The sequence below is a fragment of the Pagrus pagrus genome (assembly GCF_965226575.1).
Source record: "Pagrus pagrus genome assembly, chromosome: 15".
Lineage (NCBI taxonomy): Eukaryota > Metazoa > Chordata > Actinopteri > Spariformes > Sparidae > Pagrus > Pagrus pagrus.
The window spans coordinates 8,249,753-8,267,545 of NC_140199.1; the positions used below are offsets into that span (position 1 = coordinate 8,249,753).

Genomic DNA, 17,793 nt, shown 5'->3' on the forward strand with positions numbered 1-17,793 from the left:
GCATCGTAAATTGTTGCATCTCTGGCAGGCAACCACGTGGTGTCCCCTCAAAAGGATAAGAGGATGATGTCATCGTAAAAAATACTGCAGCAAGCTGTCTGCAGCAATGCATGACAGCTTGAGCAACAGTTCCCAGCGCCGGATTATTATCAGTGACAGGCATATGCACAGTCCGAGGGCGAAATTTAATATGCATCATAATTAATTCTCTACCGAGTTATTTGCTCAGCAGAGGTAAATTTATGCAACTCTTGTTTACAGGAAAGCCCGTCCCACTCCAGTGTGATGTCATTGACACAAGCGCCTGTAGGTTTGGCGCATAGGAATAACCATAATCAACCTGCAAAACCCGTTTTGTAAGAAAAATAAGCATGCAAAAATTACTTGCACATTTAAAAGTGGTACTCAATTATAAGAAAACAAAGGCACGTCATGTCACATATGCATGTCTCATTTATTATCCCCCAGTTTAAGAACCATATTCTCTGTGCTCGTCCAAGCAAGTCCTTGATCTACTTTCGTCAAGTACACACATCCAGATAAAAGCTGAGAAGATTCAAGCTGGACACTGGACTTTGTGCTTTCAGGGAGGTGTCGATGTTGCAATGGCCCACTCGGGGAAGGAAGGGAAGGGTCACCCCATACAGTAAGAGTACATGAATGTATATTTGTACTATGTTGGAACTTGAAAAGTACAGGATCCTAGCAATGTTAGCCGACTCACGATTTATCCCAGTGGTCCTCCAGCACCGGAGTCCAGCTGCTTTTCATTCTGGCCATCAAGTCAGGGATGCCAGAAGGAAGAGACTTATAAAGCCATTATCTAGGGACTGAGGAGCAGGATTAAGAGTGAGGACTAACATCGAGAACTGCTGCTCTATACCACCACAACACTCAACCGAGACAAGCTTATACAGTAAGTGCTGTTTAAATGCTACCCCCCCTCCCCTTGTCTACTATACATTCATTATATATTTCCTTATTATATTCCAGTAGTCAAAGGAAACCATACTCCTAACAAATTGATTTTGTCGTTTCTTTTAACATTGTGTGATTGTGTTACTCTGGGTGATTATTAAGTAACATTTTTAGTGCCAGTTCCCGATAAGTGATTCATTGGCATTACACATCAGGGCAAATGAAATGACCCTAAGGCAAAAAACATGACATACAAACAGGCTGTGTAAATAAAGCGGAGCTTGTTCACAAGGCAAAGCTTCTCCCACCACAGGACAGATGTCTTCTTTCCAAACCTGCTGATCATTGTGTTAAGACGTCCTTCATGTGCAGTGCAAATGTCTGTCCATGCTGAATATAAAAGTGTCTAGAATTGACTGGTTCATGCAAGGAGGCTTCCTACGTCAATCAATCCACACCTTCTTGGGTCAGATGTTTAAAAAAAAAAAAAAATCATCTGCATGTCCGTCATGCTCATCATACCAACTCTGCCTTGCAGAAGTTTAGGTTACTAAGCAGATTCCCTCGGACTTTACAGTTATAATTCCAGTTTCAAATAATAAAGCAAGCAAAGTCACAGCTGCAACCATGAGACACAGGTCCACTTCGAAGTCGCCAGTGAAAGTAGAAAGGGAACACAGGTTTAGGAAGCAGTGAAGATTGTTTCAGGTAGACAAAACACCACATCATGGAAAGAGAGGCATATAACTGCAGGAATAAAAAAAATAAAAAAAGAAAGAAAAGAAGCTGGAAGTAGATTATTGCAAACACACCACAATTTGTTATAATTTTACCTCTCAACAGAGATCAGTGAATGTGTTGTGTGCAGACAGAAACTGCCCTGAGTGGAAGGCACTGTATACTGAAGCAAGGTCATGATGTTTTCATCACATTATCCAGGTCCATACACGTAACGTTGACCCAAACCAGGTCAGAATACATGAGGTCTGCTGTCAACTATACCAAGACAGGGAGGTGGTCACTCACTCTCTTCCCAAGGTTACGATTTACACACTACAGAGGGTATCAGCCTTCCATTATGAGTTTAATAGAGAACAAGTCAGTGAGAAGTGGGACTGAAGTGGTTATATGATCACGGTCAGTAGTATCGGAGACAACCAGCACTGTGAAGTGGAAGTAGCAGCCAGGTTTTTTTATGTGAAGAACATACAGATGCAGTTTTTTTAGTGGCAGCTCTCTGTGGTTGCAGCAGCAGAAAGGGAACCTTAAGCATCTGGTTAGTAAAGCTACAGTACATTGTGTTTGCCCTGTGAACCCCATACAACGCACAAAAAGCTGAGCTGAATTTTGCTCAAGGTGGTCAAAGAGGACTACTCAAGTGGCACAACATGACAGCATTGGTATAGCACAATAATAAAGAAATCTTAAATTTTGTTAAGTGCAGCAAAGCGCATACAATTTCAGTGTTATCCAAGAGGAACGAGACATTGACATTCTTGTCAATCAAATTAGATTAACTGTTAATCTGACAAAATATATATATATTTATGTATATATAAAGCACCCATTACAGAAGTGGCAGAGTAAATCATGTTTGGAATCTATTCTTCACCAGTTAAATAGGCAACCGTACGATTAATCAATTAAAGACTGTGGAACATGGAACGAAAAAGACGTAATAAGTCCAAAATCAAATGAGAGAAATGTGCATGTTGCAGAAATTCTAGTTACATATATATCTCTTTCTCCAAATTCAACAAATAGAAAGTTAACAGCCATTTCCCTACATCATTTTAAAACTTGTTTGAAGGCCGCAAAATATTTTCCCCATTGCTTTTCTTTGATGGTTTGTTTAAAAGAAGGCAAAAAAAAATAGTGCAAGAGGTAATGCAAGAGTGGGTGCTCAGAGTTGGTGATGCAAACATAGAACAAAAAGAGAAGGAAAGCGTGGAGAAGGGCCTGTCCTTTAGGGAGCCGGCTTGCCAACCAGTTGGCATAATTTGTAATATCCACTTCTGACCCTGAAACCAGACACATCCACACTGAAGTACCCAGACCGACCCCATTCCAAAAAGAAAAAGAGAAAAAAAACCAAACAGACGACTTTCCCCCCTGTGAGACACACCTGTTAAGCCTGCAAAGCCTAGCGACATTTCCCCTTAAAATGGAGATCAGACTAAGACAAGAAGAAATACTCACAGCGGGACACCACCTGCGCATGCCTTTCACTTTCAGGACTGGCACATCTTTTGTCTATATTTGTCTATCTTTGATTGCTTGAGATGCCCACCTCTCAAGGTGCGTCACTTATTTGTGTCCCATACACACCCTGCATGTTTCTATGTGGTTTGTGAGCCACGAGCGTCCCCATCAGGACTAAGGGCAGCTGGCCGGCCTTGCGCTAAAATGCTGGCAGAGGCCATTGGCAGATGAGCGGCTTCGCTCACTAAGTTCTCATATTCGCTACTGTCCTCATCTTCATCCTCCTCATCATCCTCGTCATCCTCATCATCTTCCTGCCCTGCAGCTTGTCTGTCCAATGAGTCAGAGCTCGATCCGTCACCATTGCCGAGGTACGGGGTGCTGGGAGTGGTGACAGGGTTTGAGCTGGCGCCCAGACCTAGCCCAAGGCCCAGGCCCATCCCCAGTGGGCCGGGGGTAGGGTGTCCAGGAGAGCCCACAGCTTGGGGCCGGGGCAGTAGAGCAGCACTGGTAGGTGGGGAAGAGGAGGAGAGCAGAGAGTCATCCTGGGACAAGAGGTCAGCATAAGACGGTGGGTTAGGTGAGGTACTGGGCCGCTCCGGGGCAGAGGGTGTGTGGAACGTTATCCTGGACAGAGGGGAAGCAAGAGAAGGTTCTGTGTTCTCCTCTGGAGTGGAATGGGTGTCTGCATTTTGGGACTCGCGTAACCCTGTGGAACATAGAGGAAGGTGTAAAAAGGAGTGCATTAAATCAGAGGAAGTCAAGTTTGATTGGTTAACTAATACATATATATAGATGATGATGAAAAAAGACCTTAAATTGAATTACATATATTCAGTTTATAGCATCCAAATTGGGTACTTACTCTTCTCTTCTTCTGCCGTCTTGCGTTTCCTGAGAGCAATTTGTTGCTTGAGTTTGTTCACATCCTCTTGAATTTTCTCCTTCACACGTTCACTTTGTTCTACCTCCCCACACACAGCCTTAAAAAACAACACAAACAGGCGAAACATTTTCTTTGAGTCATCTCGTCATCACTACATATCTTATGCAAAAGGCACCTGCTATCTGTCACCGACCTGCACTTTATCTTGTAGTGCACTGTAGACTTGGAATATTGTTCGGATATCCTTCATCACACCATCTTTGTCAAAGAATTCAGCCCTGGAAAAAGGATTTACCAGAAGATAGTTTACATTATTCATGTATAATATATTATACAAGACATAATAAATATCATACAGTACCAGCTCACCCAATTTGATCATAAAAATCTACGCATTACAGCAGTAGATGTCTTCCATATCAAAGCTAAATCAAATATATACCACTGACTGTCATACACAAATATGAGCTGAATGAGCTGAGGTGAAAATAGAGTGATGTTATCAGAGAAGCTGGATAGACAGTCCTGGCTAAACCCCCTATTCAAAGTTCTATAACAGGAACAGTAGGTCTAAGTTTAGACACATAGACCCAGAAATACAAGCAGAGGCATGCGCAGCCAGTCACATACCAGCAGTCACACACACACACACACACGCTGATCCACTTGGATGCAGTGTCAAGTGTAACTAGGACTACAATGCACACAAATAAATGCTGGGGTCGCACACCACCAAAGTGACCAGGGCAAAATTCCTGCCAGCAGTGCATCCCCTCAAACACAAAAGTGTCTGTGGAAAGGAAGCAACTCCTGCTGAGTATTTGAGGCACCGGCATGGGAGCAGGGAGGGAGCAGCACATGCCCTCAAGGTGAAGCTGTAGTATGCTGTCAGGTGTAAACAGATGGCTGCTGTAACACCACGCATATCAGAGGGGACACGTGGCTGTCTGAACCCACCTTGAGCCAAAAGTGTGAGTGACAAGGGTGTAGTAAAAAGTCGAAACCTTACCCATGCTCTTTGATGACCTGGGTGTAGTTGAGTGAGGTGTTGGGCACTGAGGAGACTTTGTATTCCTGTTGGCTTGTGTTGCCGAGGTTTGGGATTGTGAGGGTGATCCTCTGGTTGAACCTACTGAGTGGAGAAGACCAGATAGCACTGTTAAATCATGGCATACTTTTTCAGGAAGTCAATGTTATACACATAATATGACACTAAATACAATGACTTAACACAAATATGAACTTTTTTTTTAGCTTTCACAGCTCCTGCCAATTAAGCATTTCTTTATTTAGTGAAATTGATTCTGGTGATGGCAGCAGCACTTCATTTTTTTAATGACAAGGACAAAGAAACTGTAATTAATTATGGATCGGTCAGATAATGATTTCACTCAATCTGCTTAATAAGGTCATTATAGACTCAGATACCAATCAGATTGGAGCGTTCCAGTGCAAAATGAACTTCAATATGCAAAAAAGTTCACAGGAACTACTTCTATGTAAATCAAGAGTCTGGATGGTAATACATATTTATTGATCAGACCGTTTTTTTAATTGTGTGTGTTTGCTAACGTTGGTTAGCATGCAGTTATTACCTGCGGTTAGGTCTGAAGAGCACATACTCCAGTGCGTGCGTGGAGCTGTTGGCTGTGGAGATGAAGCTGAAAAGAAGGAAGACGAGGTCGGGCACACCGAGCAGCTGAGTCAGCTGTTTGTGGATGATCTGTTCCCTGAAGGACATCTGTTGCTGCGTGTTCCTCCGGAACCGGTACCAACCAATGACACTCTGCAAGACCGAAAGAAAGAAATTTGTAAAAATGTGTTTTGGATCTCATAAAGTCTCAGTAATCTAACCTTATTTCTGACAAGATAATACTGTGTGTACACAGTACAAAGTCCAAATCATTATGAAACCTTTACAGTCACTATTGAAACGCTGCAATGTGGAGAGGTGACATTATTTATCAATTATTTCAACACATTTCAGTAAATTTAACTGTATAATTTTATAATGCAGAAACTGTTCAAATCTTGACTTCGGTGGCTAGTTTCCACAAGACTAAAGTCAGTTTTTAAGATAGACCAGTCAATCACATTTTTGGTGTGCAGTCAATTATTAGTGATAAAAAAAAAGAGTAAAAAGTAAAATTCATGACTGATTTTACTAGGATTCACTTTGGTGTAGACTTGGCTTACAGGTTAAAAAAAGGCACAACTGACTTAACAGGATATCAGCCACAATGCAGGTTGAAATCACAATTTAAAAAAAAAACAACAACTCACTTTCCGCCTATCTTTAAGTATGCTGTTGAGACTTTCTTCATTGATTTTTCCTGCGTAGTCATAAAAGCTGATGGGAGGGGGGGAAAAAAAGCACAAGTTAGTTCAATCTGATTCATCGTGTTCCTCCTCTGCCTTGGCATACTTCTATTACTCAAACTTGTCAGATGGGGCCATCTACTGTCCACTTAGTCAATTAACTCAGTGTGTTCCAAAATGGATGTAAGGCAAATGACGTTTCCATTTAAACTCACAGTCTATTTACAGTGACCTAAAACTAAGATTCAAAAAGCTTCTCTGCACAAAGGCACATTTTACTGAAGGCAAACACAACAACAGAAAGAGCTCTCTTGTAAAATGCCACTTCAACCAACCTTACTTAACCTTACTTTGTTATGCATGTGTTACAACAGAGGTGGCTCATGTTTTCTTAGATAAAACCATCATGGCTGAATACTGTTTGCTGACCATTTTTGCCTCCCTAAAGCAGTGTATATGTTATACAGTTGTGCGAATTGTGAAATGTTGTTGTGCTTTGATAATTGATGACAATAGTAGCGGTTTGAGAATAAAAAGCCCATATCTTACCTAAACAACTGTGCACAAGGATCATGGTTATGGATTTCTGTTGGGAACACATAGTGACAAATGACAGATACTTCAGTTATATAGCATTGTATATGTGAATCCTTTAAATACAAATGTAAACTTTATTATATTCATGAAGATATCTGTACTTTATATGGATGAATAAGTACTTGCTTCTGTTACCGATTATGTTACATTGGCTTTAAGTTTCAGTCGTCTTAGCATACAACACAAAACCATCTACCAAGCAGACTCTTATTCCAACCACTTTAAAAAATAGGTCATTTGCATAAATCTGTGCTCGTCTGTGACAGAGTAAACTGAAGCAGATGGATAAGTGCTCAACATAAAAGCTGCTCCGTGGCATCATTCCTTTCCTAGTTATATTTCATATTCAGATGTTTCAAAGCACACTTGTCCTATGACGACCATAGGGGCAGAAGAGAAATTAAGGAAGCAGATAAACCAAGTTCATCTACTGTAATACATTGCCATATTTTGACTGATTAAAATGTACTACTGATTACTGTGGCTCTCCTGTTGTTATACAGATAATCACCTATCTTAAATTGTAATTTCAAAGTGAGTTAATCTGGCAGAGCAATTCAAATGTCTCCTGTTCATTCTGTTTGAGACACATTGACAGGTGTGTTTTGTAACAACTGTATCTAGTATGCCACTATGCTGATTATTTGACGAGGCACCTTCAACAACAAATGTTATCTATTCAACATGAATAGTTAGTTTACAGTCTGTAAAACAGATGTCAGGGGCCCTGCACACCTATACAGGTGTTTTAAATTATGGCTGATTAAAATTATCAGGTTAAGGCTGGGCAATACTGTGAATTACGTCATAACACTGAAATTGACGTACTTTAAGAATAATAAAATGAGAGGAAAATGTCAACAACCTCAGTCTGTACACACCTACACAGTCTTTCCTTAAAATCAAAATCAGTGAAAAATACTTGTGTGGGCGGACCATGGGTATACAGCGGCTATAACAGAACCTGTATTAGGTGTTCCTCTAATAAGATGTACTTTTTTGAAAAAGGTGCAAAGGGACTACATGAAGCTTTTTCACAGCAGACATTTTGACTTGTCATAGGTGTTATTAATAACTTTAACAGTGGCTCTGTTCTTTTTAAGTATCCCAGTAAACCATGACTGTGTGACAGCGCCAGCATACAAAATAACAAGACTCTTCACTGAAGCAGCTAAATAGAAAGAAAGCATTGATTGTTTTATTTACACCTGTGCTTGTCCTACTGTGACTAGTCAAAATGTCTCTGAGAAATAGGCCTAGAAAATGTTGTTCCTGAGAACCTATAAGCTCTAATGAGTGGCTACTTATTGCTTAAAATGCCACACAGTTGTTTGTCTGTTTTCTCAAAACTTACCTACTACCTGGAGCAACTCTGCAGTGCTGATCTGTGTGTCACTGATGCTGACAGTCTCTTCTTGCCTTACTTCTCCTAACAGGAAGCCCTCCTGTTCAAATACAGTTTGACAAAACTGTGGTTAGGACTATAATGTAGACACGAATCAATAAGTCCACTAATCAATTAGTAAATTGTTGACTGTTTTTGTACTGTTATTGTATCATCATTGTCTTCTTTATTTGCTTTGTAAAGTGTCCTTGGGTGGCTTGAAAGCTGCCTATAAATAAAATGTATATTATTATTATTATTATTATTAGATTGATAGAAAATAAGTCAACATTTTATTTGTTTGTCATCAAGCAAATGTCAAAAAACGGAAACGTGATCGACACTTTTCACTATTTTTGGAATTTTTTTTAGACTAAACAATTTATGAATTAATTAAAAAATATGTTTTGAAAAGCAGCCCTACAGCAATACAGAGAGGCTAGTCCAATGGGTAATCATTTCATGTAAATGATTTAAACATGATTGAGTGCATACAGAACAACAAGAAAAGGTACTGTCAGAAGAAACACAGAATCATAATCAATATATTCCCTCATGCAACATAAATAACAAATCAACATCGGTTTCTGGGACTAAAGTAAGTCATTTTCTTATCACTGATTAGTGACAGCAGCTGGTAATCTACTGCGTTGCCCAACACTTCCTGCTGATCTCAGGAATGCAGGCAAGCTTGTAAGAAGAAACTGCCCACCTGCCCCGACCCACTTTCAAAGTCTTGACAGGAGGAAGAGACATGTAAACAGCGCTGACGTGAGTTTAGTCAACGCTTGTGTGAAATGTTTCTGCCTCGTACGCCAGTCACAAAGCACTTCTCCTCGATTGCGTTTCTACAACGCTCAAGCCAAAGCCCCAAAGAAGAAACATGTCATTACGCACGTCAGTCGTGTTGTAAAACGATATTGACATAAATGCAACCAATATTAGCATGTGGCTAACAAGCTAATTCAGCTATGCCGAAACGAGTAAAACAAAAATGTTTAAAATTACCTACATGGTATTTTTTATGGCGTTGGTCTCTAATTTTTGATGACACGCCAAACTTCTATCAGATAACATGTCGTGGTGATTTAATATTATGAGGACTGACACACGGAAGTCACTTGACTTAGTAGCTTAGCTAACGTGCTAAGTAGCTAGCTACTGAGTATTTCCTGGAACTCAAACTTTCCTAACAGCAATTCCTATATCGATATAGCAGGTGTTCGTGTGTGCGGCTCTTTGAAGGTAACGTTATAGCTGGATATTCAACACTTCTGCAGCTGTAAAACATGAGCTTATCCTAAAATTACCGGTCATGTCCTCATGTTGCTGTCACTACACAGTCAGATTTCACCATACCTGCCGGTAAATAGACGGAACCAACACTAGCTAGCCAGCAACAGGATGATGACACTGGAAAACAACACAAACTAATGGCGTTGATGAACGATAAGACACACTTCCGAGCTACGCACACTTTAACAACCCTTGCATAGTAGTGTGTCAACAAAATTTTGAATACTTACATGATCTGAGTTGCTGTTGGCGCTGTGATAACACACAGAACTAAAAGTATAACCTGAAATGGATGCCGCCATGATGGAAACATCCCTATCAATCCCGATGCCCCCTGCGGTTGCAAGCACGCTCCTCAAGCGCAACGTCTTGTGGGAGCTGTAGGCGGCGACTTGACTGTCTCCGCGCCTCCAGCATGGAAGTCGCCACAGAGAGCCCACATGGCTCTAGAAATACCTCGGATACAGAGGAAGATAGAGACTTGGACACCGATTTTGGACCTTCAAAACTCGGAACGAAAGAATAGTAAGTGTTGTGCTCCGTTAGCTCCGTTGCTAGAAGCTAGCGTATGACAGCTGGTTGTTCTCGTCAGGCAGAGACAACAACAGAGCTAGCTGACATAACAACCTTTTCAAAACACGTTTTAGGATATTGTTCTACATCTTTGAGAGCCACCGCTTGATATGGACATTATTTACACACTGCTTTGTCACGATAAGTTTAGTGCTGGACTTATAATTGACAACATATTGCGTTGAGAGCAAGAGTGATAGCTAGAAAGCTACCAAATGCTGTGAGACAGTTAAATGGAGAACTTTAAAGTTGTAGCTAATATTGTTATCCAGTTTACCTTTCCATTTTTTATGGGGATGTTTGCCGCCGTAGTTTTTGCACTAATAATGTACTTTATGTATGTAGCACCTTTTAAAAACATGGTGTACAAAGTGCTTTGACAAACAAGCAAAAGCAGGAAACTGAGGGAGACAGTATTACAAAATAAACACTCAACAGTCAAACCAAACACAAGGAAACCTGGTCTAACGTGAGAAAATGTACAAAAAAACAATATGAGTCATTATAAATAAAAGGAATAAAAGCCATATAACAGGCAAAATCACAGAAAAAGAAAGAGAGAGAGGAAAAAAAATGCAAAACAGAGATACATAAAATCAATAAAGGATGATAAGAGACTACAGGCTACTGTGTCATGTTTCTTATATAGCAACATGTCATCTGTGGTTATAACATGAGTGTTGTTTTTAACTGAGTGTCCTTTTCTGCAGTTGGGAAGACGCATACCAAAAGGAGCTTGAGACGTTCAAAGACATAGGGGATGTTGGTGAGATATGGTAAACACATACAGAATATTGAGATGCTTGAATTTCCAGGATTAACCCCACATGTCCACTGATTATTAGAGCCTGACCGACAGTATTGACTGTTACATCCTATCACAGATATATCCATACTTGCCAACGTTGAGACCTCTAATATGGGGAGGAAACCAAAGCAGGGTTCCGAGGGTCCCACTCCCCTAAAATATAGGACTGTGTTCTGCACTATGGTGGCATTTAAAGAATGAAAACAACAAAATAACTTAACCTAACATACTAATATTTATCAGTTTTTGTTAATTCAATCATTTTCTTGCCCCTGCACCTTAAAGAGTCTGTGCATGCTACTGCCCTGTACGTTTGTCAGCCTCTCAATGGGGAATGACATGGTGCAACCCCTTAGATTTCCAGACAAACAAAGGAAGTGGCAGATTTTACAGCCCTTTCCCCTTTAAAACTTTAAGTTTCCCTCTCTCCAGGGCGTCTGAAATGTGTCACTCACTGAGGACGATGAGGCGCAACAGTCTGTACTGCTGTACAGGGCCAGAAGCAGGTTATGATGACTAAAAGGGGAAAAGGTGTGAACCATTGTCATAATAGAGGAGAATTGTGACCGCGGGAGGAAACCAGCAGAGGGCAATGAAAATAGGGAGGGTTGGCAACTATGGATATATCAGTATTGGCATACATGTTTTCTGATATGTGTGAACATGAAACTTTTTTTATTAATCATAATTTATGGTGAAGTTTACTGTTTCACTGCACTGTGTTCATTTTGGACGTAAAGTGTACGGTTAAACTGTAAAATATCCTGCCTCCATTATTTGTATGTCTTCAACACACGTGTTAGATAACCACATTTGAAGGATCATTGCAAAAAATATGCAATCTAGTATCGGTCAGACTTGGTTATTACAGTGTTGTGATGATTTCTAACAAGAGATTTGTTTAATGATGCAGTGTTTTTGGTTTCTGACGGTAGCATGTGTCCTCACTAAAGTCTGTGTTTCTCTTTCTTCATGTGAGGTTTGGTGAGGAAAGCATGAGCCGTGTGCTGCGATGGATGGACAGAGCTGAGATTCCAGAAAATGCAACCATTCTCGACATTGGCACTGGAAATGGAGCCTTTTTAGTTGAACTGGTGTGAACAGAGTAAAAATACATTTCTACATTTATGATTTTTTTATTTCATGAACAAGTCATTTGAGTTTAACAGTCAGTTAACCAAATTAGTTGCTGTTAAAAGGGAAACATGTTTATTGGCAGGAAGTATGTTTGCTATTGTTATCTTGTAATCAAACTACTTCAACTTCTCTCAGACATTTCTATAACAATTGATAAGCTATATTCTTCAATTGCTTGTGTGTTTTTGTGTCAAGGCCAAACAAGGATACAGGAATCTGACTGGCATAGATTATTCTCCAGCATCTGTAGAGTTGTCCAGAAATGTTCTGCAGGCGGAGGATTTAACAGACATATCTGTAAAGGTAGGTTAAGTTATTTTTCTCATTAAAACTTTAGTATTAGTAGAGTTAAATTACACTAGTATCACAACACATTTAGCAGGTACATTCTGTTCATGTTTAGTGTGATAAGAAGTGACCAACAGGAAATTGAAACTTTCTAATCACTCCCATTCATTCCTAAATGTCAGTGATACAAAATAGCTTTCAGCATTCTGTGAGCCAGCCTGGGTCTGGGAAGCTTAGAGGAAACTCTCCTGTGTTTACTATGTGGGAGAGTTGGATAGGAAGAAGGCTCTGAAAGTGATGGAAGCCTGCCCACCATTCAGATTAAAGCACCTAAAAAACCCAGATGAACTGGCAGGACCTAACACATCTACTAACATATATATGCAAGAAAAACAAGTTGTAAAGGCCAGACAGTCTATAAGGGATGTGATGAGTGAGTTTTCCTCTAATGTGTGCATGATATAGTTGCATGTATGTTATATGCATTACTTTGCTTGGGCGGAAAGCCTACCACTGAAGTCAATATTGACCCTAGCTGGATAGGGTAAGTACGGTGCGTGTGAGAGAGAAATTGGCATCTTGTTCATTTCTTCAATATCGCAGAATGCCAAAGTAATTTGTGTGAATGTGCTCTTTTTTGTGCATGTGTAGCCTTAAGTGGAGTCTGAGGGAGTGTGAGGAGTTTCAGCTCTTCCTCGTCCGGTTTCCTACCTCAAAGGTCGTTCTTAGTCTCAAATCTATGTCAAGCCCCCTGTCTCCATGTACATTAGTCGCTGTCTGCTGCCGCTTTAACACGTCACCTTCATACATTCCTTCGACATCTCAGTTTTTTCATTTTACAGACTCGCACTCAAATTTTAACTGAGGTCTGTTGCAACAACATATACACATTTCTGTCGCCACTGAATCATTGGCGATTCTCCTTCATATATCACACATTTTGTGACCCATGGTTTGTGAGTATGTGACTCTGGAGGGCTCTCCAGAGATCTGGTGTTCTGCCCTCTGTCCAGATAAAGGGCTCCATTCACTGGTGGTATTACAGGTCAGCAACCTCCGCAAAATTAACTGCTGTCATGGCAGAAGTTGGAATTTAGTTTTTAAGTTACCCAGTGAGGTATAACACATGCTGAAAGATGTCTTCCTCAGGTAAATGTATAGTTTAACCTACATCTAAAAAGTCAGATTATACATAAGGTGCCATATTGTGTATTTGTTGTAGAGCTGATCAACAGACAAACTTTTCCTAAACTCACCTTTTCTTTATTTTAGGAGATGGATTTCTTAAACTGTCAAGGTGAGCTGAAGGGTTTTGATGTCTGCATCGACAAAGGAACATTCGATGCAATAAGCTTAAACCCAGACAACGCCAAGGAGAGCAAAAAACTCTATGTCCAAGCATTAAAAGATGCTCTTAAGGACAAAGGATTCTTCGCTATCACTTCCTGTAACTGGACAAAAGAGCAGCTGCTAGACAGATTCAGTGAAGGTGAGGGGGAACTCTGAAATAAGTTATTGAATGTGTGATAATAAAAAGATTATTTTGAATCTTGTTAATGTCTTTATGAGAGAGCTGCTTAGTACTTGTTTGTCAGGGTGTGCAGCTCTCTACAGTCATACAAGGCTTAATGATTCGACTAGTAAAGTCTCTGTAAACCTGACCTTTGATCAGAAGTTTAAAAACTATAAAGTAGGATTATGTCAAGTTGTTCCTTTTATATAGCTGATTCTACCTTGCCATTGCTCAATTCCCAGTTTATTTCACTGCTCAAAATTAGTAAGGGAAATTGGGATATTTTAATCTTTCATTTGATTGTTTATTCTGTGACATATCAGATTTAAAAATTTTTGTTTTGTTTTTGGTCCCCAACAATAATGTGACACACTTCATTTGCATTTATTGCACATGCATATATGCACCCATATCCCAATATCCCTGACTTATTTTGAGTGGTGTATTTTCTGGCTGCCTGCAGCAGTTAATTCATCTTTTTAAATATATTGCAAGAAATACACATGATTTGGGTGTTCTGGAGTGTCCATAGATTAAGAAGCACATAAATGTGTATATAAACATATCCTAATATCTGCTGTTCCAGCTAACGTTTATACCTTTCATAAAATAGTTCCTTCTTCAGGTAATACTTTTAGAATAGATCAAACTGAGTCTTTATAATCTTTTATTAAGGTGTCAGTGAAATTAGGTAAGTGTGTGCATTAAATTACTCCTGTAACAATGACGTGATTTCAACCAGTTAAATTCAGGCAGTTTTTTCTGGGATGACTTGTGGTAGCTGCCACAGAAAGAGACATTAAAAATCTAAAACATACATGACATGTTTGTTTGTAATGTTAAAGATTCCCTGGTGAGTTTTTGACTTTTTGTAGCGATATGTTTTTCCATAGAGTGGCCCCTGTATCAATCAGGACACATATGGATTTTAACGGTCATGCAGGTGATTTGTTATGCAGTCCTAACAATAGTGCTACAATGTACCAACAAATGCAGGGAAGAAGAAGACTGTTAACTAGCAAACATGGATGTAAACAATGCTGCATTTAAAATTTGGCTTTGCTTATGTTTTATAAGGAAGGAAATGCATTTACCTTGTTTGTTAAACCTCAAGGGAACACATAATGAGTTTCACTTAGCAACACTAATTATAAACATATCTTTTGTTTGTTTACAAGAAAACTCCAAAGGGCACCTTTAAATGCGTGTGTGCAGACTTGTTAATAGGTTAACCTAAAACTCGTTGATCCTGTAGATGTGCATTAGTGTGATTCACAGCTGTGTCTCTCATCCTTTATGTTTGGGTGTATTGTTGTCTGTCCCTCAGTCAAAACACAGACACAGTACCAGAAATGCAACAGTTACCTGGCAGGTTGTTAAGCTGCAGGCAACAACAGCCTTGTAAACTCAGAATTTCGGCAAGCTTCCAATAGCTGTCAGTCGTCTCAGTGCAGTCACTCTGGAGAGCCTGCAGGGGGCCAAAGGGCCTTGAGATCTCATCTGTCACACTGACAGCCTGCCTTTACAAGGCCCCAGGAAACACCACAGATGGTAGATGGATAGTTCTTGACTCACAGTGCTTCTCCTAACCTCTCTGTAGCCATAGTCAGCAGGAAAAGATTCTTGGCATCGGTGTTTAACACAGCATGTTGACGTTCTGGTAGTTTGCACAATGCACATTTCTTAACATGCACTTTTTCTCTGTGTTGCCTCACAGGATTTGAGTTTGTACAGGAGTTGCCTACACCCAGTTTCCAATTTGGAGGCAAGAAAGGCAACAGTGTGACTGCACTCATCTTCAAGCGAATACTTTGATTCAAATGATACCAGAAAATATTTGTTTGTTTGTTTTTTGTATAAGACCTGATTATGTGTGTACAAAACTTTGTGTAATTAAGCAAATATAAAGTGTAACTGAGTAGGGAAGGCCTCTTGGAATAAAAAATCACTTTGTTTTGTTTTTACTGTTGTATTAACGTAGACACGTGAAATTGTCTAATATTTGTAATGAAATAACACACACAATGTTTTTTTCATTCAATTTCAGTTTCAAGGTTGTTAACTTAACTAGAATGGCACTCAGAAGGGGACATACCTCCACGCCCAACAGTCCCATTTTCATAGAAACCAGCCACCTAAATACGCCATATATTTTTATTCAGATCCATTCATTATTCCCTGAGAAATTACCAAAAATGTAAAAAAAAAAAATCGTGCAATGCTGAAGAAAGTGAGAAAAAAAACCCCGGATCCTTAAATTTATCTGCACCAAAACTTAATGGGGTCAATTCTGGGCTGAGACCATCCTCTGTCCAAGTTATGTGGAAATTTGCTAAGTAGTTTTTGTGTAATCCCGCTGACAAACCAAACAACAAACCAAAACAGAACTATAAATATATTCTTGCATCCTTTTAAAGAAGGGCTTCAAGAGAAAAAAGAAAAAAAGATCATTTGTACTGAACATGTTTTCATATTTCATAAATCATCTTATAGCCTCTCAAATTACTTCTTAAGGACCCCGTTGAGGGTCCTGACCCACAGTTTGAAAACCCCTGTTCTGTCTTACCAAGTACTTAATTGCATCCATCTTTTATGTCATGAAAAATAGCCCGTACCTAATTGGCTAAACTGGAAACCAGCAGAGCATGGGGTCCTGAGGACCATGATTAAGAACGCCTGACATAAATGAATAAACAAGAGGCCACGGCGTCTGTGGCAGAGAAGCCTATCTGCCATTTTTTCTTCAATGGCATCATTAACAACTGCCAAACTCTGGATCCTAATTGCAAGCTCCAGCCAGTGGTCCAATGGGAGCTGTCGACGACGAGGCACGCTGTTGAGTAAACACATGCGAGCTTTACAAGAATTACTGCCTGGAATTTTACAAGGCTCTGGATATCCTGCCTGGATGTGCATATTATTATGCCAACGTTTACAACTCTCACAGAGATTTTCCCATGAAGTGAAACCACCTCCATTGAGCTCAACTGAATATCCTCTGCTTTAAGTTTTGTCAGCATTCTCTGTCACTTTCTTTAAAACATCTTGTTAGGCAGCTCTTTGAGTGTTTTTCACTGTGTCACAGTGTCATTACATTTTCATATGTACTGAAGTTACCTTCTCGGCCCACTCCTTTCCCTTCACTGCTCAGGTGCTGTTGCTAGGAAACAAACCACCACAGTCCTGTTTGCCTAAGTAAAGTCACGAGTTTTAGTCACTGTTGGAATATTTAAATGATCATTCATACTAGCCTTTACTTTTAGAGAAGTTCCTTGAAACTTATTTATGCTGCAAGTCCTGCAGATGTTAATATGCTGAATCATTTTGAGTCATGTGCCCCTGACACTGCACTGATAGTTGCATGTGTGTGTTTGTTAGTTTGAAACAGTGTAAAAAGTACCATAAAGCCATACTCAAGTAAAGGTAAAGAAATATTACTTTGGCAAAAGTAAAAGTCACCTGTACATAGTTAAAGTCTTAAAGTATCTAATATTAAAATGTACTTAAGTATCAAAAGTACAAGTAAACTACTACATGTACTATATGTATATAATGTATACACACTATGGGTCAACCAATCATAGGATCCAGTTATTAGTGAAATAAGTTGTTATTAGTTGGCAAATAAATAAATTATATAAAAAATGCACAACTTTTGCTCAGATGCAGCATGTAATCTGCAAAGTAACTATTAACTAAAGTTATCTAAATGTAGTGGAGTATAAAGAACAATATTTGCCTCCAAAATGTTGAATTGAAGTGGAAGTATAAAGAAGCAGAAAATGTAAATACTAATAATCAAAATTGTACTTAAGTACAGTACTGGAGTTAATGTACTTAGTTACATTCCATCTCTGGTTTGAAACTGGGAT

The 17,793-nt window shown here is 39.5% G+C and overlaps 2 protein-coding genes across 4 annotated transcripts; one reads left to right on the top strand and one right to left on the bottom strand.

The window, feature by feature from the left end:
- Nucleotides 1-435: 435 nt before the first annotated feature.
- abraxas2 (abraxas 2, BRISC complex subunit) lies at nt 436-9,912 on the bottom strand. Of its 3 annotated transcripts, XR_014624308.1 has the most exons (10): nt 9,833-9,912; nt 8,277-8,367; nt 6,875-6,911; nt 6,290-6,356; nt 5,602-5,792; nt 5,016-5,138; nt 4,200-4,284; nt 3,986-4,103; nt 3,118-3,829; nt 436-1,665 (listed from the first exon to the last, which is right to left on the bottom strand). XR_014624308.1 is itself a non-coding variant. In XM_084376031.1 (9 exons), the coding sequence occupies exons 1-9, from the start codon at nt 9,902-9,904 to the stop codon at nt 3,258-3,260; spliced, it is 1,353 nt and encodes a 450-aa protein (XP_084232157.1). In that variant the 5' UTR covers nt 9,905-9,912; the 3' UTR covers nt 436-3,257. The 3 variants fall into 3 exon arrangements, 2 of the variants coding, with proteins under 2 accessions (XP_084232157.1, XP_084232156.1); XM_084376031.1 differs by having other exon boundaries at nt 436-3,829; nt 5,016-5,135; XM_084376030.1 differs by having other exon boundaries at nt 436-3,829.
- An 86-nt stretch (nt 9,913-9,998) lies between these two features.
- On the top strand, nt 9,999-15,901 carry eef1akmt2 (EEF1A lysine methyltransferase 2). The gene is made up of 6 exons (XM_084376032.1): nt 9,999-10,127; nt 10,886-10,951; nt 11,963-12,077; nt 12,316-12,423; nt 13,681-13,897; nt 15,639-15,901. The coding sequence occupies exons 1-6, from the start codon at nt 10,018-10,020 to the stop codon at nt 15,734-15,736; spliced, it is 714 nt and encodes a 237-aa protein (XP_084232158.1). The 5' UTR covers nt 9,999-10,017; the 3' UTR covers nt 15,737-15,901.
- The last annotated feature ends 1,892 nt before the right edge of the window (nt 15,902-17,793 follow it).

Bases quoted from the DNA above. Each gene is read 5' to 3' on its own strand.
- abraxas2 (XM_084376030.1), bottom strand. From the start codon at position 9,904: ATGGCGGCATCCATTTCAGGTTATACTTTTAGTTCTGTGTGTTATCAC. The intron at 5,793-6,289 runs GTGAGTTGTTGT...TCGGTCTTGCAG, and splicing joins TACTTAAAGATAGGCGGAAA to AGTGTCATTGGTTGGTACCG. The intron at 4,104-4,199 runs GTCGGTGACAGA...TTGTTTTTTAAG, and splicing joins CACTACAAGATAAAGTGCAG to GCTGTGTGTGGGGAGGTAGA.
- eef1akmt2 (XM_084376032.1), top strand. From the start codon at position 10,018: ATGGAAGTCGCCACAGAGAGCCCACATGGCTCTAGAAATACCTCGGAT. The intron at 10,128-10,885 runs GTAAGTGTTGTG...CCTTTTCTGCAG, and splicing joins AAACTCGGAACGAAAGAATA to TTGGGAAGACGCATACCAAA. The intron at 13,898-15,638 runs GTGAGGGGGAAC...GTTGCCTCACAG, and splicing joins GCTAGACAGATTCAGTGAAG to GATTTGAGTTTGTACAGGAG.